Source organism: Sarcophilus harrisii, chromosome 6 (genome assembly GCF_902635505.1).
Source record: "Sarcophilus harrisii chromosome 6, mSarHar1.11, whole genome shotgun sequence".
Lineage (NCBI taxonomy): Eukaryota > Metazoa > Chordata > Mammalia > Dasyuromorphia > Dasyuridae > Sarcophilus > Sarcophilus harrisii.
The window spans coordinates 245,348,044-245,370,155 of record NC_045431.1 but is presented as its reverse complement, the minus strand read 5'-3'; the positions used below and the strand labels follow the sequence as shown (position 1 = coordinate 245,370,155).

The 22,112-nt window shown below is 41.2% G+C and overlaps 1 protein-coding gene across 1 annotated transcript; it reads left to right on the top strand.

Moving 5' to 3' along the window:
* Positions 1-4,951: 4,951 nt before the first annotated feature.
* On the top strand, positions 4,952-16,433 carry MS4A18 (membrane spanning 4-domains A18). The gene is made up of 5 exons (XM_031943662.1): positions 4,952-5,464; positions 8,283-8,393; positions 13,426-13,560; positions 15,957-16,067; positions 16,404-16,433. Exons 1-5 carry the CDS (start codon positions 4,952-4,954, stop codon positions 16,431-16,433), a joined length of 900 nt encoding a protein of 299 aa, XP_031799522.1.
* The last annotated feature ends 5,679 nt before the right edge of the window (positions 16,434-22,112 follow it).

Here is a 22,112-nt window from a genome sequence, read left to right as displayed (position 1 = left end):
TGCTGTTACTATGTACAATGTATTCTTTGTCCTGCTTTTTTTGGTAAGCATCAGTTCATGTAAATCTTTTCAGGACTTTCTGAAATCGCCTATTCTTTATACAACAATAATATTCCATTACTTTCATAGATCATAACTTACTCAGCCATTCCCCAACTGAAGAGCATCCACTCATTTTCCAATTCCTTGCCACTGCAAAAAGAGCTGCTACAAGCATTTTTGCAGATGGTGTGGGGTCATTTTCCCTCTTTTATGATCTCTTTGGAATACAGACCCAAGAGTGACACTGCTAGATCAAAGGGTATGCACAGTTTTATAGCCTTTCGGGCACAGTCAGGGTTCCAAATTGCTCTCCAGAATGTTGTATCGTTTCATAACTCCAGCAATGCACCAATGTTCCAGTTTTCCCACATCCCTTCTAACATTTATCTTTATCTTTTCTTGAGATCTTGAGGTGTGAGATGGCACCTCAGAGTTGTCTTAATTTTCATTTTTCTAATCAATAGTTATTTAGAGTATTTTTTTCATATGACTATAGATGGCTTTAGTTTCTTCATCTGAAAATTGTTCATATCCTTTTACCATTTATCAATTGGGGAATGATTTGTATTCTTATAAATTTGACTTCAGTTCTCTATATATTTTTAAAATGAACCTCATTCATATACACACACACATATATATAAATTATATATATGTAATGATTAATTGTGTTGGGCTTGGCTCTTTTTTAACAATAGCTTTTTATTTTCAAATTATATGCAAAGATAGTTTTCAACATTTATCCTTGCAAAACCTGTGCTCCAAATTTTTCTCCCTCCCTTCCTCCAATTCCTCCCTTAGACAGCAAATAATCCAATATACATTAAACATGTGCAATTCTTCTATACGTATTTCCACAATTATCATGCTGCACAAAAAAAAAAAATCAGCTCAAAAAGGGAAAGAAATGAGAAAGAAAAATAAACACGCAAACAACAATAACAAAAAAATGCAATTATCATGTTATGATCCATTCAGTCCCTATAGTGCTCTCCCTGGGTTCATGTGGCTCTCTCCATCACAAGTCTATGGTCTGAAACCCCTCTTTGTGGAAAAGAGCCAAAGAATGGACTTGGCTCTTCTCAGCAATGCAGTGATTCAAGTAGACTTGGGATGAAAAGTACCATTTGCATCCAGAAAGAGAGCTGTGAAGAGTGAATATGGATTGAAGCAAAGTATTTTCACCATTTCTGTTTGTTTGCTTTTTCTTTCCTGTGTTTTTTTTTCCTTTTTTGTGTCTAGATTTTTCTTGTACACTATGATAAATATTGTATTACATTGCTTGCTATCTTGGGGAGGGGAGAGGTAAAGGAGGAAGAGAAATTTGAAACTCAAAATCTTACAAAAATGAGTTTTGGAAACTATATAAAATATTACTGAGGAGGAAAAAAAAAGAAGTTGCGGCTTTCTACTAACTACTAGCGTGATCTTGAATAGATCATTTAAGTCCTGGGGGTCCTCAGTTTCCTCATCTGTAAAATGACCAGATGAGTTTTGAGATTCCATTCAGCTCTCTCTATATATTCTTTTCTCTTAGAGGATGAGGGAAAGCTTGAGGGGAACAGAGACAAGTGGCATAATGGATAGAATGCTGGACCTAGAGTCAGGAAACTCTGAGTTCAAATGCAGTTTCAGTCATTCACTAGCTGTGTGATCCTGGGCAAGTCACTTTACCTCTATAAAATGGAGACTAATAATAGCTCCTCTCTTCTAGGGATGCTGTGATCAATGGGATGTGTAAAGTGCTTTGTAAACTTTAAAGTACTATGTAGATGGTAGCTAAAAATATTATTATAACTGATAATGGTTGGAAGGAATCTGACAATATCATTTGGACTACCTTCAAATTGTACCTTCTGCTACAGAGAGACATTCCTACTTCTAAGTAATCCCAATCTAATAATGGGTCTAAACATTAACTATTGACCCAAACCCCATCTGTCTATCAAGGCTCTAAAAAGTGAAAGAAAGCTAACAGTAAAATTCGATAAGGAGTTTATTGACAAAAAACGAAACCATTGAGAGGACTTTGTAATTTCAGGAGATATTTCATTTTTTTGCCCTGTTACTCTGAGCTTCTGGGTCAGGGTTGCAGAAGCCCACAGAGCCCCTAGGGTGCCAGACCTGAGCGGCGATAGCTGGAGCAGGGTGGTGAGTCTATACAACCTCATTCTTTCTGCTAGGTGGTAATCCAAGGACTGGGTACAGGGAGATGCTCTAAGTCTCAGGGGGAGGAGATGAGAATTGATAGTATGACACGGGAGACCCTGGCACAGGACCGCCCAGCATGGCGTCCCCTTATCAGAGAAGGGGCTGTGCTCTAGGGGCAAAGCAGACCTGAATTAGCTCAAAAGAAACGTGACATTCGCAAAATCAGAGACTCTGCTCCCAACGTTCATGGGACTATTTGTGTCCGACCTGTGGCAGAATCTTTTGAGCTCATATTGGTCGGGCACACGGTAACTTGACTCTGACATAGTGATGTCCTTTTGGTCATCTTCGGATACAAAGGATGGCAAAGAACAGGGGGGATGCTCTGAGTCTCAGGGGGAAGAGATGAGAACCCGAATGATCCCTTAAAGGTTTTAAGGAGGAAAGGCTTTGTTGCATTTGACTGGGTTCTAATCAAGAGATTCCATCACTCTAACCCTCTGTATTGGAAAGATAAAAAATAACAAACAGCAACAACAATAATCATGGCTTATTTCCTGGGAAAAATCATAGCTATAGAGTCAGACAACCTGGATGCAAATTCCGGACTCTGTATTTACTGGATATTCCTGACAAGTCCTCTCCCAAAGCTAGGGCTCTATTTGTTTCTCCTTTTGTAAACTGAAGGGAAAGGATATATTTCATCATTTCAGTTTAGAGCTGAAAGCTCCAGTCCCACTCCCCTCATTTTATAGATAAGGAAATTTAACCACTGTCACATCAATAGTCAGCAATGAGATTTGGATCCAGGTCTTCCTAACTACAAATCCAATGTCATTTATGCTGCCTCTCAATCCTATGAATAACAAGAAGATAAATATAGAACTCACAGAATTCTGGGATTTCGTGTCAAGAGAACCTGGATAATATGAACAGCTCTGGCTTCTAATCCAGTCCAAGAGTGCATTTCCAGCTCAGAAAATGTGGAGGGTATTTAAAAGCATAGCATCATAGCTTTGAGGACCCTGCCCCTGCCTAAAACTGGTAAATGCTTGATAATGCTTTCATGGGGTAGGGATAGGAGGGAGCTGGGTGATGTGATCGGTGCTTTAGAAGACTATTTGACAGCTGGGTGGAGGATGAACATTTCCATACATTTCTAGAAATAATCTCAACAACAAACTCCCAACTTCAAATTGCTACAGAAAAGTTAGTTATTACTATCAATAGTAATCAATATTTATTGATTGGTCAATTATCTGGGCCATATTTTGCTCATTGAGAAGTGAGTTACGATCGGCTGAGTTGCAATTAAAGTTGGAGAAGAATAAGTTAATACGTATCAAAGGCATCCACACTTACACACACACACAGGTACATGCAGACACACAAACCCTCTAGCCAAACACTTGCAAACATGCAGGCACAAATATAGAATCCAGATGTGCAAACAGACCTGCAGCTGCACCATGCACACACACATACGTTATATACTCCTTTTTCTATGTCCCAGAAAGTGGAGTCTATGGAATTACCCCCAAAGAGTTAATGAAATGTAGCCCACTGTTTCTAGACCTTGACTCTGAGAACTTAATTAGCCCAGATAAAAGCAGCAGATGTGTAAACAATTTGCAGAACATACAGAATGGAGGGGACATGGTATTTGAAGTTAGGATGTAACTTCTCTAATCACCTCCATTATTTTAGTAAAAGGAGAAATGAGGGTTTCTAGAATGGAGCCAGTGTAGATGGTAGGCTGGGAAACAAAAAGCCTGTCTCTCATTCCCAGCACTTTCATTTCTTCTCTCTGTGTGATCTTGGGCAAATCACCTACCCCTTATGAGCCGGAGCTCTCTGTCTCTATAAAGTAAAATCGATTTCATCCTGATCATCTTCTCAGCGTTTCCTGCAAACCAGAGACATCACACTAAGGAAACCTCCTTCTCTTTTTTTAATTCTATTTCCATGATTTATAAGTTTTAAAAAGCAGGATTGAACGGAGGGAATAGGACAGGAGTTGTATTTAAAGCATTTAAATCATTGTTGTTGTTATTCAGTTGTGTCCAAGTTTGAGACTTGGAGTTTTCTTAGCAGAGATAGTGGAGTGCTTGGCCATTTCTTTCTCCAGCTCATTTTACAAAAGAGGAAACTGGGGAAACAAGGCTTTGTTGCCCACGGTCATTCAACTAATAAGGCTAGATTTGAACTTATGACAATGAGTCTCCCTGACTGCAGATACCAAACACATCACAGATAGTAAGTGTTTAATAAATACTTGTTGACTTTATCTGATGGAAACTCCACAAGAATAGGACCAATTAGCACAGAAATAGTACATGAGTTACAATAGTCATTCATATTTATGTCACTTTAAGATTTTATAAAGTATTTTACAAAAAAACTCATTTTATTCTATAAAGTTCTATAATTATCCCCATTTTTCAGAGAAGTGAGGCTGGAAGAGAGTAAGAGACTTGCCCCACAATCATGAAGCTAATAAGAATCTAAGACCACACTTGAACTCAGGGTTTCTTGATTCGCCTAGCCCCACGTAGACAGTCAATCAATGTTTGTAGAACAGAATTGAATCAATCGAATTGCAGGGATATTTGGGTTTGTGTACTCCTTTGGAGGGGAGGTAAGTTAGGCCCAGCACCTTTGTCTCTTAATGAAGATGCTAGAAATCAAAAGAAATCAAATCTTCTCCAAGAGGAAAATGTATTTCCTTAATTTGTCCCTTTCAGAAATCGGTAATAACATGGCATCCCCAGGCTTTGCTGTTAATGGAACTCCTATGGTTGTCATCTCAGACAATGCAAACGCTACCCAGACCAATCAACCTGTGGTTTTCAGAGGCTATGAACAAGCCCCAGGGGTGACAGACTTACAGCTCCCCGTAAGTGTGATGCAACATGTCAAAGGCACCCCAAACTCACCGAAGGCATCCATGGAGCTCAATGGTCCACAGATGGTGCTCCAGAATCCCCCTGGCATGTCAGACTTGACAAATGCACCCACAGAGCTTCAAAGTCCTTCCATGGTGATCCAGGATCCCGTGGCAATGGCGAATTTCCAACATTCACCAATGGCGGCTATGAATGTGACAGGAACAACCAACCTACAGAACTCACCCATGGTGAACCAGAATCCCACTGTGCTTAACCCAGAAGCCACACACACTATGAATCAATCCTATCAGTCCTTTTCGTTTGTAGACTTTTCTAAATTTGATGTCAAGAAATTCGTAAATGAGGAGATCAACTCTTTCGGGGTGAGTATGGTTTTGAGGGGTTTTTTTTCTCCTAAAAGGGGCTGAAAGTTGCATCTGGATAAAGGAAGAGGGGAAATTTGCAGAGGGGACATCAGGGAGAAATTGGGTGCTAGAGATCTTTTGATTCTAAACTCCAGAAAAGCCCTTTCCAAGTATACCTGTGTATTTTTTTCTTTACAAAGGAATATTTGTTTCAGAAGGTATAATCACAAATATACAAATTTAATCAACCCTCCCACATAGGAGACATAATCCCTGTGAAACATGAATCAAAACAATCCTGTTGGAAAGCAATTTGGTTCAAAGAGAATAGAAATTTCAATCACTTTATTTGCATCATTCCAAATTGCTTTTCACAATGGTTGGACCATTTTGCATATCCACCAACAATGTACCTGTCATTCCGTAACCCCTCCAATACGATGATGAAATTTTGTCAATTTGCAGGATGTGGGGTAAAACCTCAACGTTTTGCATCTGGAGATCATGCATGGCTTTGAATCTGTCCCTTTAGTACTGGGGCCCAGGGACTTAGCAAGGAAATTCTGAAAGGTCCTGCCTGGATCCTGTCATCTCTTTGACTTGGGGGGGGAAGGGGGTGTGGTCAGTTGGTCCTTGGGGTCCTATAAAAATGTGGGAGGCTCTCCCAGGCAGGAGTAGGGTCAGTTCTCAGGGCTCTGATCTCTGAAAGTGCCTCAAAAAAAGGAAAAAAAAGGAGGAAAGACTGATGTCAATCAATCAGTCAACAAGCATTTATTATGCATTTACAATGTGCCAACCTGTGACCCTTGTGGTTCTAAAGCTGTGATTTTATGAACTTACTGATTAACTCCCTACATGTCCTATATCCACATCACTTCACACCCTATCAGAAAAGCCAGGACTTGAAATCAAGGTCAAAGTCTCAGCTCCTCCCAGTTCTGCCACTGACTAATTATGGGACCCTGAGCCAATGATCCAATCTCTCTAATAAATGTCAAGTAGATTCTTAAGGGGAGATTGGTCTAGCTGATCCCTAAGGTCCCTTCTAACTCAAAATGCTATGATCCAGAATTCCTCCAGGCCACCAGAGAAATGGTGAAAGAGGATTCCAGGTGATTGGACACTGCGCCCATCAATGGGATAATTTCTAAAACTTAAGAGCCAGATGGCAGGTCGTGGAACACTTTTCTTGACTGGCTTAAAACATTAAGATCCAGAGAGGAAAAAGAAAAGGTTTTATCAATTTTATCCATTTGGGAATCTCATAGAACAGAAACTTCACCAATGCAAATCAATAATTTATGGGTGAAATCTTTAGGAAGTAACAGAGTGGAATAGACAATGACTTGTCCTTTAGAGTCAAATTGTCAGTATATATTGAAAACGGGACTTGAACTCTTATCCACTATACTTTGCAACAACAACAATAATAATCGACATTTCTTTAACACTTTGAGCTTTACAAAACTCTTTCATCAAGGAGATAGTTAACTGGGAGAAAAAAACATCTCTGTGGCATGTTTCTCTGATAAAGTTCTCATTTCTAAGATATATAAGGAACTAACTTAAATATATGAGTCAATCTCCAATTGATAGAAATACCAAAGGATACAACTAGAAGTTTCCAAATTTTCAAGCTATTAATAAGCATGTGAAAAAATACTCCAATCACTAATCATTTTGAAAAATATAAATTCAAGCAGCTCTGAGTTTCCACCTCACAACCTTTACATTGGTAACGTTGACGAAAGGTGAACGGGTTATGAGAAAACAGACACGATAATGCTCTATTGATGGACATATGACTTGGTCCAGCCAATCTGGAAAGCAATTTGGAGCTATGCCCCAAAGTCAATAAACTGCATATATTATTATGATCCAGCTATAATAGATATAGTCCTTTGTTCCCAAAGATATCAAAGAAAGGAAGAAACGATTGATGTGTTTAATATATATCTATATATTACATAGATAGATAGATAGATAGCAGCACTACTACTGTAGAACCAGGAAATAATTTATACAAAAATATTATAAAGAAAAATATCTTTGAAAGACTTTAGAACTCTGATCCATACGATGGCCAACCAGGATTCCATCATTAATGATAAAGAATGTGAACTAGCTCCTGATGGAGATGATGGACTCAGGATGCAGGATGAGGCATATATTTTTGGACGTGGACCATCCAGAAAATGATTGTATACATCATACTGATATATTATACATGTTGTTTATGACTTTTCTTTTTCATGTGCAGTGTGGGGTGAGGTAGGAGAAAGAGAAAATGAATGCTTGTTTATTTTAATTATCTTTTTACAAAAAAAAAAATATGTTCACCATGAAAAACCCTGTGTGGTCAGTAATACAAGTACTGCTTATCCCCCTTTCAGGATGAGGAAACTGAGGTTCACAGAGATTTAGAGTTTTGCCCAAGGTCTCACACAACTAAGAGTAAGGGATTCAACCAGAACTCCAGTACATATCTCCCAATTCCAACAAAATTGCAATGTCTGGCATAGGTCACTTAATTTCTCAGTTGCCTCAATTTCCTTCTCTGTAAAAGAGAAGATGAGACTGGATGAAATCTGAGGTCCCTTCCAGCTCTAAAAGGGCTAACCCTATGACCTCTTTGGAGTCTTTGTTCATTCCCTCTACCACATAAGGACCAGGATTTCCCTTGTCCTGGGCAGTCCTGACTGTTAGAAGAAGGTAGCTTTTCTCTATTCCTCATGATTCCATTGGAAAGAAGAGAGATTTCTTTAGTCATGATCCCAAATCCCTCTAGATCAGAATTAATCTCACTCTTGTCTAATGCCCTCTTCTCTCCCTACAGGCTGTACAAATCATGATTGGCCTGATACATATCTTCTTTGGCCTTGGTGTCTATTATTTACCATCCAGACTACTCTTTTTTACGGGATATCCATTCTGGGGAGGATTGTGTGTAAGTAGAACAAAGCCGTGTGGTCTTCAGGGGGTGGCCTGGGCCAGTGGAGGAAGAGAAAGGGAAACAATGAAAAAAAGACCAAGAGGAAGGTAAGCAGAAGGAGGAAGAGGAAGGGGAAAAAGGAGAAGATGGAATAGAAAAAGGAGGAAAAGGTGGAAGTGGGAAGAATAGCATCATTTTACACACCTAGAGAATGGCATCAAGTTATCTCTATATGTTCCTCTGCTTCTACTCCTCTAAGATGGAAATCCTAAGAACTAGCCCTCAGTATCATCATCGTTCATCATATACCTTAATAATATTCATCATTATGTTTTAATGAAATCAATATGTCCTAGTAAATAAACAAGCAGCTTTGGGATCAACAATAAAGATTTGAAGTTCCACCTCTGATATACTGGTTGTAGAATCTTTAGCAAGTCCCACCTCTCTGCAATTCTCTACGATAAGAAATTACAGAATAATTCACTAATTAGCACTGATAGAAGGAGTTTCCTTGTTGGGAGTTTTCAATTCCGATGAAAACACAAATCAAGATCAAAAAGAACAATTGTGGTTCAGTCATTTTCAATCATGCCTGATTCTTTGTGATCCCACTTTGGGGTTTTATTTACCAAAATTTTAGAGTGGTTTCCCATTTTCTTCTCCAGTTCATTTGACAGATGAGGAAAATGAGGCAAACGTGGTAAAATAATGTGCCCACAGTCACACTGGTATCTGAGACTACATTTGAACTTAGGGTAAGATGAGTTTTCCTGACTCCCAGCGTGGTGCTCTTTGCACCCAGCTACTTGAGAGGGAATGGAGGATCCTTTCTTCATGTCAACCAGGACAATCAGCTTCTCACCTTTACTATCTCATTTCCTTAAAGAAACCTTAAAAAAAATAATTTCTCTCTGCTCTGGGAGGTTGTAAAAATGAATCAATAATTCATTTAACTAGTTCTGAGCTCCCACCCAGAGATTTCACTTTGGAAAAAATGCTGCAGTCTAAATTTCTCTTCATAGGCTGATAAACAGTGTTTCTAGTCCCCTGCCCATCCAATATCCCACATATTTTAGCAATGTAAGTGGCTAACAGCTCAATCACAATTATTGGATTAAGATGCAAAGTACATATTTAAGCATAAAAAGGCAAACAAACTTTTACAGCAGCAGAAGTTTCCCTAATCCTAGGAAAAAGGAAGAGAGAGCAGGAAAAGGGAAAAGGAAAATGGAGACTCCTCCTTTAGATCTGCAACCCATACTGCTTTCAGCAAGGTGGGATACACCTCAGTATACTTTATGCACTTGTATATGGAGCTGTATATACCCTGGATCCAAGTTCCTATCCTGGAAACCTCATGGCTACAACCCCTCTCCTGCTATATTGCTGCTGAGTCTTTCCTATTCCCTATTCCCTAGGTTCTTCTCTTCCCACAATAGCTCATAAATTCAAGGTAGCCCTTCCACCAACCCCAAGGTCAGGGAAAATCTCTTTGAACCAAAGAGAAGTACTCTAGGAGATTTCTGCCTGAAACTAGGAAGCATCCATCTTTAACATCCAGCAACTTCTAGGAATACCTAGAGGAGATATGGCTGAGCTAATACTGCAGAAGGAAACAGTATAAAGTGTGTAACAACATAATTGTAAGCAAGAGAAATTTAGTATCTCCTGAATACCTAGCATGACATGACCTGATGGCCAGAATTATGATCAGAAGCTCATTATCTTCCATAGACTAATGGACGACAATCCCCACCCTACTCTTATACCCATTATAAATAAAAAATATTAAAATATGCTGGAAAAAAACAACCAAGAAACTATACTGGATTTGGACTCCTGTCACAGAATATACTATTGACCACAATTAATAGGAATTATCCCTGATCCATTTAAACTGAAAAAAAAAAGTCCACACCATTTTAATAGGTCTTGTCATGTCAAATACTCATAATCCTAAAGCTACTTGGAACAAAAGATCTCTCAATATATAGAGATCTAGCAAGAGACATCAACCTCTCGTGGGAACAGAAAGAAATACCTATCATCTATCTTCTGCTGGGGTTGCTGCAAGGATGCTTTCAGTGACCCTAAAGAGAGTGAATATAAATCCTCATACTTTTCATCAAGGACCAAAAGAAGCTGTTATTTTGTCCCTTCTGATAGTCCAGTGAATTTTGAATATGAAAGAATAATAGCAGGCTAGTGACTTGTCCTGCTTGAAAATCATTTGAAAAAAATGAGAATGAGATTTGAATAAGGAGGTAATATTTCAACCCAATTCAATTATCAGTTTACCTTTATATTATACTTTCCAACACCCAAATCCCTTTTCTCAGGTCCACTCCTTGAAACAGACTCTCTTGAATCATAAACCAAAATAAGTCTAGGAATAATTCTGATTTTTATCATCATCAACTCATTTTTGGTGGTCTTTCTATAACTTAGGAGATAAGTCCAGTGAAGTTAACTGGGATACATAGCAGTTAAATGATCCCAGAGTTACACAGTTAGTGTCAGAGGCAGGATCCAAACACAAGATTTCTGATTGTAGTTCCTTCACTCCTTTTTCATGTATTGAGACATGGTCTCTGCCCTCTGCCTAACTTTATAAGAAAAGTTAGGAAATTGATTCTATGTTAAAATATGCTCTGCTAGATGAAAAATATATAATAACCAAAGCAGTATAGAATCAAATAGAAGATAACAAAATTAAACAGATTACAATAGTCCAGCATTGTGCAATGCCGTTAAGGAAAAAAAAAGAGAATGGAACAAGGAGAAATTAAGAGGGAGAATGAAGTGCTGTGCTCTCTTGTTGGAGAGTCTGCACCCTAAAGGTAGGGTTGCTTGAGTTGGGCCTAGATACATGAGAAAGATTTCAAAGGGCAGAAAGCCCTTTGTCAGGAAAAGGTGTCAGGAAAAGGATTCTAAGAGGAAGGCACAGCCTGAGCAAAGGCACTGACCTGGGAAAAAAACCCTACTCTTTTAACTGGAGCATAGTAAATGTTGGTGTTGTTCAGTCATATCCAAATCTTAGTGAGCCCACTTAGGGTTTTCTTGGCATAGATAGTAAAGAGCTCTGCCATTTCCTTCTCCAGCTCAGTTTATCCAGAGTCACCCAAGTAGTGTCTGAGCCAGATTTGAAGTCAGAAAGATGAGTCTGGAAGACTAGTGCTCTACCCACTGTACCACATAGCTGCCCTAGGTATAAAGGAGTATATTTCAAGGTCAGCTTGGCAAGGGAGAGAAGTACCAAGTTGTGGGAGGCCTATTAAGAAACTTAAAGTATAGGAAAAGAACCATAATCCAACCAGAGGATCTAGTTAAGAAAAATGTTTGGGGTTCTTCATGGCATAAATGGTTGTCTTTTTTTTTTTAACTTACAGTTCCTTGCTTCTGGATTTCTCTCAATATTAGCTAAAAAAGAACCAATACCATGCATGGTAAGTTACCAGTCTCACGTATGAAGAGTTCAATTTGATGAACTTCCTCAGGATCCATGTAGCCTTCTAGATAAAACCATCTCTTCTTTCCAGTATTTTTGGCAATGTCTGATGGTGTCCAAGATGGCCATTCATTGAATTGTCCTCTGGGAGTTACTATGGAGAAGGATGGATGGACACTGTGTTCTAGGAGGCATCAATAACCTCAGAGACTAAGATGCTTCCCTCCTTGGGGAAGTGTCTTTACCCAGTGGACTATTCAGCTGGGTTCTCTGGGTTGGTTCTCTTCTGAATCCATATTTAGCTTTCCCCTCTTTCAGCAAAACTTTTGTTCCTCAAAACTGCTTCTTTTCTGTTTCTGGTTTAACTGGAGACTCATGTCCGACCCATGGCAGAGCATTCCAAGCTCAAATGGGTCTGTTCAGCTGCAGTCGGACACATGTAACTCAACTCCAACGTACTAACGTCATTTGGTTCTCTTTGAGAACAAGGACAACAGCCATTACCATCCAACCATATGTCTCTATTTCCTTCCCCACTATTCCTCAGTGACATGCGTCTCCTCTTCCTCCAGCACAATGCCATGACCAATAGGAAGGGGGTAAGGGAAAACCTCCTCTCCCCCAAAAAATTCATTTTATGGGGTACAGGAGGTCCTATTCCTCAAAAGCCTAGACCTCTTGGACTGTTTGACTGACAAAGGCTTGGTAGACTGGACTTTTAAAAGGGGAGAGGGGGATTTTTTTTCCTAGTCAATGGCCAAGCTTCCCTTATAATTCAATCTGAGAACAGAGAGTAAAGGGATAATATGTTGTGCCCAGGACTTTGTAATTCATTAGCTTATCTGTTATTTCTCTTTCATCTTCTGTTTTTAATTAGCTGGTGGGGAGAGAAGGAAATAAATCCTTTCTCCTGCCCCAAATCCATGTGAATTATGGCAGACTCCAGGAAATAACAAGTCATGGTCTAGTGAATTTTTACAAGGTGTCTAAACAGGCTGCCTTCAGATAGCTGAAAGTGTTCAAGCAGAAGCTAAACGCCTATCCATTGGGGTTGCTAAAGAACCAATTTCTGTCCTGGTACAGCTTGAAGTTGGGAACCTCTGAAATCTTTTCTAACTCTGGACTACTCCAATTTCCACAGGAGGCATATTAACAATATTCCCTCCCGAGAAAGCAATTATTCAAAAGTCCTTCTTGCCTGATGGAGCTCTGACTGCACCCCTGCCACAGGCTCCCAGTGTTCCTTTGGCTTCAATATTCCGTCAATTAGGAGTCCCATCTCCTTCCTTGGCAGTGCCCAGGATTGTGTGAAAATCAGGTTTTTATAGTTACTTGAACACTTACAAGAAATCTCTCTTCTTATCAGGAAGATAAAATTGGACCAGACTTTCTAAGGTACTTTCAAGTCCTAAGTTGATATGACAGCTATAGGATGTGGAACCTGTAAACCGATCTGGATTCAAATCTTGCTATTTACTAGCCGTGGAATTGTGGACACAATTTCACGTGCCTAGAGCCCCCATTTCCCTATCGACAAAATGAGAATTCTCATGAAGTCCCAGCAGCTTTTGATGTGTCTTATAAATGTTGATTATTACTCAACCCAAACAGCTGATGCTTTTATTTCTCTTTCAGGTGAGAGGCCATTTGGGAATGAATATCGTCAGAGTCGTAATCACTATTAGTGGGATATTATTGCTTATAATGGACTTATTACGGAAGGGAGGGAAGGTGAGTGTCTATGCTAGTGTTTTCCAAAGACGAAGACTTTAAGGTGACTCCCAGGAGGTCATGGATGGATCTCCAGGAGTTTGTGATCAACCAGGCAAAAGGTGGGAATATGGATCATGTTCCACCCACTTGAAGCAATAATTGAATGTACTCCCCCAGATCTCTGCTCTGTCTTTTCCTTTTTCTGTACATTTCCTTATTGGGTAACCTCATCAACTTCTCTACATTTAATTATTATCTTTATATAGATAACTTTTTCCTCTGAGGCAGTTGGGGTTACCAATTGTGCCTAGGGTAGTGTTAAGTGTCTGAGACCTGATTTGAACTTGGGTCCTCCTGACTTCAGAGCTGGTGCTCTGTCCACTGCACCACCTCGCTGCCTCATATCTAGATAACTTCTTAATCTGTCTATCCACCCCTAACCTGAAACTACTCCAATTGCTTATTGAACATTCTGAACTTCTAGTCTCTTAATCATACGACAACATTTGTAGAGTGCTTATTATGTGCCAAACACCATTTTAAGTCTTATTTAAATTTCACAACTTGGAGATTTAGGTCCTTTTTTAATCCCCATTTTACAGATGAGGAAACAGACAAACAGAGTTTAAGGGACTTGTCCAGGACCACCCACTTTTAGTAAGGATCTAAAGCCAAACTTCAACATCAATTCTTCCTAAATCTGCACTCAGTGCTCTATTTACTAAGCCATGAGGCTTCTCCTAAATTAACATGTCTCAAAAAGAATTCATCACCTTTCATTCAAAACCCAACTTCTTTCCAAAGTCCTTCCAATAACTCAGGTATGGACAATGATTGACATTGCCCATGACTCCCTACTCTCCTTGACCCTACTTATTCAATCAATTAGCAGAATTTCTTGAATCCCTCCCCTTCTGTCTAACTCCTAAAGCCAGTCCAGGTCACCATTCTCTTGTTCCTGTTCTATGACAATGCCTTCTCCCTGGTTTTCCTGCCTCAAGTATCTCCCTTCTTCAATCCATCCCCTGCAGAGCTACCAAACGGGTCTAAAAGGCAGGTCTGACCATGTCACTTCCCTACCCAGTAAGCCCCAGTGACTACATATTGACTCCGTCCTCACATATTATTTGGCCTTTTTCTCATACTTTTATTTTTTTATTTTAGCTTTTATTTTTAGCTTTTTAAAATTTATTTAGCTTTTACTATAGCTTTTTTATTTACAAGATATATGCCTGGGTAATTTTTCAGCGTTGACAATTGCCAAACCTTTTGTTCCAATTTTTCCCCTCCTTCCTCCCACCCCCTCCCCCAGATGACAGGTTGACCAATACATGTTAAATATGTTAAAGTAGATGTTAAATACAATATATGATACATGGCCACACAGTTATTTTGCTGCACAAGATATCTCATACTTTTTGAATATTGACTTTTGTTATAATGTATATAATCATTAGTATAACTTAACATATATACAATTTATGATCAGCTAAGGGGTATGTTGGATAAAGTCTTGAACTTGGAATCAGGAAGACCTGAGCTCAAATGAGTCTCTTAGCCTCAGTTTTCTCATCTGTAAAATGGAGATAAAATTAGCATCTTCTCAGAAGTAATATGAAACACTTTGCAAAAGTGCTATATGCATGTAAATTATATAGATATAAATACTGGGTATGTTGGCTAAATAAGTAAACATATAAACACTGGTGTTGCATGCCCACTTTTTTTTACTTAAGGGATACATCATCAAAAAAGTTTGGAAACCACTATCCTGGTCTAGCCTACCAGAAGCTTTCAAAAAAAGAGTTAAAAAACAAATAAGAAGGCATTTTGTTGATATCAAGATACTTACATTAACAAATTCTGTCTGGAGAATACTCAGGAGGAAGGAGAAGAGATCTTTCTGTACCCTTTTGAGAGATAGAATAACATAGTGGGAAAAACATTAAACTTACAGTCAGGAAGAATCCAGTCAGAGCTTTCTCATTGTCTTTTACCAGCTCTCTGGCTGGGGGTAGATCATTTCCCTTCCTCTCGATTTCAGTGTCTTCATCACAAAATGGGAAGAATAATGCTTGGACCTCACAGATTATGCCCCCAAAAATCCATAGAATAAATAGAAATTTCAGTGTTGGGGGAAAAAAATCTGTTAAGCAACTGAATGCATTATGGAGGGTCCTGGGAGAAATACGAAATTTGAATGAAAGTTTCTAACCTCCAGGAGCTCACCATAGAGTAAAATGGGAATCCACAACCTCCGCTCAAAGCAGTTTAAGTTGGAGGGGACCTCAGAGGTCATATAGCCCAGCCTCTTTATTTTGCAGTTGGGAAAACTGAGGCCCAGAAAGGTTCGATTTCTGCCATGTGGGCAGATGAAGCTGAGAAAGCCTTTTCTTTTTCCTCTCTGGATCTAGAACATGAATGACCTTATCTCAGGCGTCCTCCTCCTCTTCAGTCTCTTGGAATGTCTGATCACCTGTATAGCTTCTTACTTTGGTTTTAAGACCACCGAGTGGAAGGAGTGGGTGAGTAGCGGGGGCAGATACGGCTGCAGGATGTCTGGGTGGGTTAGTCTGGAGGAGAGAAGAAAGGAGAACAGCACGGCGACTTGAGTTCAAATCCCACCTTCAACAATATAGGAAATCATTTAACCCCTCGGAGCCTCAGTTATCCCATCTGTGAAATGGGGAGAATAATAATAATACCTGCACTCTGCCCTATGCGGTTGTTGTGAGGCTCCAATGAGAGCTTTGTCGGGCTTTAAAGTGCAGAGATAAATGTGTGTGGCCCTTCATAGGAGAAGAGCCCAGAAGTCCAAGGACTCCAGAATGCCGCTCCTCGTTCCCTCCCCCTCCCCTTAGCCCACCCCAACCCCTCCTTCCCCTGCCTGAGGAAGAGGGCAATGGTAACCACGTGTCCTTTCCCTTTCAGACCGCTAAGATCTTTCCAAACTGGTTAAACGTGAGCAGAACCACGGCCAGCAACCTGCAGCAAAGCGGCCAATCTCCGGGAGGGGGTCCCCAGGGCTTACAGGGACAAGGTCCCCAGGGCTTATGTCCAGGAGGTCCCCAGGGCTTACCTCCGGGAGGGGGTCCCCAGGGTTTACAGGGAGGAGGTCCCCAGGGCTTACAGAGAGGAGGTCCCCAGGGCTTATCTCCGGGAGGGGGTCCCCAGGGCTTACAGGGAGGAGGTCCCCAGGGCTTACGTCCAGGAGGTCCCCAGGGCTTACAGGGACGAGGTCCCCAAGGCTTACGTCCAGGAGGTCCCCAGGGCTTACGTCCAGGAAGAGGTCCCCAGGGCTTACAGGGGAGGTCCCCAGGGCTTACGTCCAGGAGGTCCCCAGGGCTTATCTCCGGGAGGGGGTCCCCAGGGTTTACAGGGAGGAGGTCCCCAGGGCTTACGTCCAGGAGGTCCCCAGGGCTTACAGGGAGGAGGTCCCCAGGGCTTACAGGGAGGAGGTCCCCAGGGCTTACGTCCAGGAGGTCCCCAGGGCTTATCTCCGGGAGGGGGTCCCCAGGGTTTACAGGGACGAGGTCCCCAGGGTTTACAGAGAGGAGGTCCCCAGGGCTTATGTCCTCAAGGAGTTCCCCAGGGTTTATGTCCTCAAGGAGGTCTCCAGGACTTATCTTTGGGAGGAGGTCCCCAGGGCTTAAATCCAGGAGAATATTCCCAAAATTTACCTTTGGGGGAATATTCCCAGGATTTACATTCGAGGGAATATTCCAAGAGTTTACATTCGGAGGAATATAACCAGGATTTACATTCAGGGGAATATTCCCAGGATTTACCTTCGGGGGAATATTCCCAGGATTTACCTTCGGGGGAATATTCCCAAGATTTATCTTTGGGGGAATATTCCCAGGATTTACCTTCGGGGGAATATTCCCAGGATTTACCTTCGGGGGAATATTCCCAAGATTTATCTTCGGGGGAATATTCCCAGGATTTACCTTCGGGGGAATATTCCCAGGATTTACCTTCGGGGGAATATTCCCAGGATTTACGTTGGGAGAGACAGAGGGCTCGGCAGGTGCCTGACACTGGGACCCAACCAAGGGCATAAGGATTTGGACGCTGACTCAGCAGGATCCACCTTCCTCCCAGAGGAGGACCCTGACCCTATCTGCCCCTTCCCCCAGGGATCACCTTAGTTCTGTTAGGCTTGGGCCTCCAAGGGCCATCTCTTTGGAGTAATTCACATTATAGAAGAAACCAAGGTCGCATAGCCATTGCCAGCTCTCTGTCTCACCTCCATCTGTCTCTCTGTCCCTCTCTGTCTCCCTCTGTGTGTGGTTCTCTGTCTCTGTGTGTGTATGTGTCTTGTCTCTCTTTCTCTGTCTCTTTTTCCCTATCTCGGTCTCTGGATCTATCTCTCTCTGCCTCTGTCTCTCTGTTTTTCTACTTTTTTTTATCTATCTGTGTGACTGTCTCTGTCTTTTTCTATCTCTTTCTGTTTCTGTTGCTCTGTCTTAGTTTCTGTCTCTCTTTCCCTTTCTTTCTCTCTCTGTCTCTTTATCTCTCTCTCTCTCTCTCTCTCTCTCTCTCTCTGTGTGTGTGTGTGTGTTTGTCTGTCTCTGTCCCTCTCTCTACTTTTTCTATCTCTCTCTCTCTCTGTGTCTGTCTCTGTCTTTCTGTTTCTGTTGCTCTGTCTCAGTCTCTGTCTCTCTTTCCCTTTCTCTCTTTCTGTCTCTTTATCCCTATCCCTGTTTCTGTCCCTCTGTGTGTGTCTGTCTCTCTCTGTCTGTCCCTCTCGCTGCTTTTTCTCTCTCTCTCTCTCTCTGTCTGTCTGTCTTTTGCTATCCCTGTTTCTCTCCTCTCTATTTTTCTTGCTCTGCCTCGGTCTCTCTGTCTCTTTCCCTTTCTCTCTCTCTCTCTCTCTCTCTCTCTCTCTCTCTCTCTCTCTCTCTCAATCTGTGTCTCTATCTCTCTATGGTTATCTCTATCTTTTTCTCTCTGTCTCAGTCTCTATGTCTCTCTTTTTTCCTTTCTCTTTATCCCTATCTCTGTATCTGTGTCTGTGTGTGTCTCTGTATCTCTCTCTGTCTCTGTCTCTCTCCCTCCCATTTTTTCCTTTGTTCCTCTCTGTCCTCTTCTCCCTCTTCCCTTTTTTCTCTCCCCAAAGGCTTTTATTCTGTTGTTATTATTAATATTATTATTACTACCATTACACTGATAATTTCTCTTGGAAGTTAACCACAAAGAACTTAGACACATGAGAGGGGAGTTTCTAATTCTGCCAGCGGACGCACCAAACGTCGCTTTAGGACAATTCTTCCAACACCCAAGTCAGGATCTCATCAACATCTCATGATCTCTTAACTCTTTCTTGACTCTCAGGAAGCATCGTCAAATACCTTTTGTCTTTTCCCTAAAAATCATAATCATGATAATCAATGTGAAACCCCTGGGCGTTATATACACAAATCCAACAATGTCCTTGGTAATTAAATCAATAAACAATCTTTGAGTTGGAGAATCATCACAGATTGAATTTTTGACCATGGTCACTCATGCATAACATTGATCCATAAAAACATGAGAAGACTCTTTCTTGACTACCTGTCATCAAACCAGATACTGGCGATCTCCACACTACATGGCTGGAAAGCTTTCAAAATACAGACTTTCTGGAACCATTCAAAACTATATAAGAACAAAGAAAAATCAAAAAGATATGTGGATAGATAGAGATAAAGAGATTAGCATTTCCACTGATGTAGATTTATCATCCTTTTTAGCCTATTTGGATTATTTGGAGGCGTCAAATTAGATCAAATGAGGCAAATGAAAAGTGTTCCTTAAAGTGCTATATAAATGTTAGCCCATCATTATTCCCCAAAGATGTTCCCAGTCAATGATGGCAAGCTTAAATAGATCTAGGGATGATTAAAGTACACCTAAGGATATCGACTTCTGTTTTACTGTGGTTTTATTTATTTTATTAAATATTTCCTGATTACATTTTAATCTGGTTCAGGACAAACTCCAGAGTGTCGAGAGAGTGTTTGCTCCCTGGGCCACGTTCTCAGTGAGCCTCCAGATGATAAATAATAATCTCATGGCTGGGTGTTTATTAGTGTGAATAACGAACTCTGTTAAGTGATTGCTGAATTAGTCATTAATTTATGGGATGATTAATTGTGACTAAGAGAATGAAACTCTAAAGGAGTCCCTCAAGCAGACAAGCTTGGTTCTTGGTATTCTTGCTGAGAAAGATCACAGTGGAAGCAAATGGGGATTAATGTTTAATGACACTTTTATAAGATACAGAAAGTACTGATGGAGGATATGGGGTGGAGTACAGAGGGTTAAGCCATGGGGCTGGGAGATGGGGTGATGGAGAGAGGGAGAGGCAGTGTGGGGACCAGAGTGGGGAGGGGCCCATATAACCATGGATCAGGATTAGGAGCACTCAGGCAGCATGGAGCTGCAGCCAATCAGTGCTGTGGGGCTGATGCCCTTATTTTTATAGGATTTTGCTGGGGGTTCAACTAACTTTTATCTGAGCCACCTTATTAACATATCCACATCATCTTAGCTTGTCTTAAAACTATTCTTATGAAATACGGTTATTCCATGAAAAAAGATGAGGAGATTGTTGCTACTACTAATTAATAATAAGACAGATTGTTCTTGGGTGAGCTGGTATCCTCTTGGTCTCCAGCTGGGTTCCAAGGTGCCATTTTCCCCAATGGATTTTCCTTTCCTATCTACATTTCTGTCCCTCTGAACTTTAACATCAGCTCTCCTGTAGGTACTTCCTTCCACCACCAGCACCCACATGCACACCCCTTCCCACCATAAGTTCCTTGAAGGAAGGAACAGATTTCTCTGCTTTTGTTTGTGACTCTGGAGCTTAGAATAGCACACGGCATACAGGAAGCACTTAATAAATGGTTGTTGCCCATCTGACTAGAGTTCCATGATAACATTAAGAAGTACCATGAATGTTGCCATTTTCTAGGTGGGAAAATGAAGACTCAAACTGATGGACATACTTGCCTAGGAGTCTCCTGACTAGTAAGGGGCAGTGGCAGGGTCTAACCCTCAGTTCCTCCTGACCCTAACCTCAGGACTCTACCCACTGCACCTCACCACCTCCTCACTAAACCAAGAAAGTGGTTTGGGTTTATTTTAACTTCCCAGGAAGCTGGAGGAAAGGAGAAAAGTGGGCAAAATCACAACTTGAACCAATTTTCAAGCCACACACTAATAAAAAGCATTTCACATGAATATGTGTGAACTCTAAGCTGAGACTGAATAGAAGTGTAGAGAGGCGGCAGAGGAAGCAGTCAGGGATCATCGGAGAGCCCTGTGAGTACCCAATTTTTTGGATATTTCTTTAGGGAGATGGACTAATTGGGGGACCCGGGTGATAAGGAAGAGGGATCCTTTGTCTGGCTAACTAACGGGTTAGCCCCCACCCCCCAGAAGCTCTCTTGGGATCTGGGGATGTCCTCAGAGTTAGTGTTGGCTGGGGATCGAGCTAGAAAGGGGGCTGCTTCTGCATATTGGAATGGTGGAGAGTAAAGAGGTTTGTGGAGGATAAGGAGGAAGACACGGGAAGGAATGGATGGGGGACATCTGCCTGGATGCTAGGCCGGAACCCAACCCTCAAAGAACCCCTTCTGGTAACAGCCTGATGAGGGAGCTGGGGGAGCTCTGCCTTCTTTGGAGGGACGGTATATCCCATCATCTTAGGGAACGGGTGGAGGCTACTCTCCCACCCGGGAGGTGAGGGTTGGGAAATGGTGTCGGAATTAGTCAACTGCCAGCCGGGCAGCTCCCCCAAAGAGAAGAGCAGTGCTCGGGGACAGTTGAGGTGTCTGCCACAAACTTGCTGTGAAACCATGGGATAATGGGCTGCTGCCCTTCTCCTTACTTCAATTTCTGTCTCAGTGAAGAAGGAGCCTCCCAGCTCTGAAATTCTCTGTCCTGAGATCCCTCCCAGCTCCAGCGTTGGGCTCTGTTTCCTAAGAGCCCTCCCGCTTCCTATGGGACCCTCAAAGGGCTGACATTCTGGGATCTAAAGTCCCACCCTTTGAATGATACCCATAAATCCTGGGGAACAAGCCTTGGCTAGCCTTGCTGTACATTTCAAGGAAAGAGAAAGCCCAGATTGAAACTCTGCTGTTAAATATACAAATTCCCACAACACCCTAGAATCAGAGGCACTGGGGGACTCATTGGAACATAACACTGCCTGTCAGAACCAATCCAGTCCATAAATGTAGATGGGAGGTAAAAAAGGCATCTTTATTTCATCACAATTGTGAATGAAATCCCATATATTTATTTGCATATATTGGATTTAACATATATTTTTACCATGTTTAATATATATTGGACTACATGCCATCTAGGAGAGGGAGTGGGGAAAGGGGTGGAAATTGGAACACAGGGTTTTGCAAGGGATAATGTTAACGAATTGTCCACGCAGATGTTTTGAAAAATAAAAAACTTTAATTACAAAAAAGCAATCCCATATATTTTATTTCATGCACTTAAAAGCATGATTCCAAGAATGACCAGGCTGCCAATGGGTCCACATTTCCTGCTGTGTTCTAATT

Coding starts and splice junctions, on each gene's coding strand:
- MS4A18 (XM_031943662.1), top strand. CDS start 4,952: ATGGCATCCCCAGGCTTTGCTGTTAATGGAACTCCTATGGTTGTCATC. Junction 8,394..13,425: donor CATTCTGGGGAGGATTGTGT/GTAAGTAGAACA, acceptor ATGTTGATTATT/ACTCAACCCAAACAGCTGAT. Junction 16,068..16,403: donor CCACCGAGTGGAAGGAGTGG/GTGAGTAGCGGG, acceptor CCCTCCCCTTAG/CCCACCCCAACCCCTCCTTC.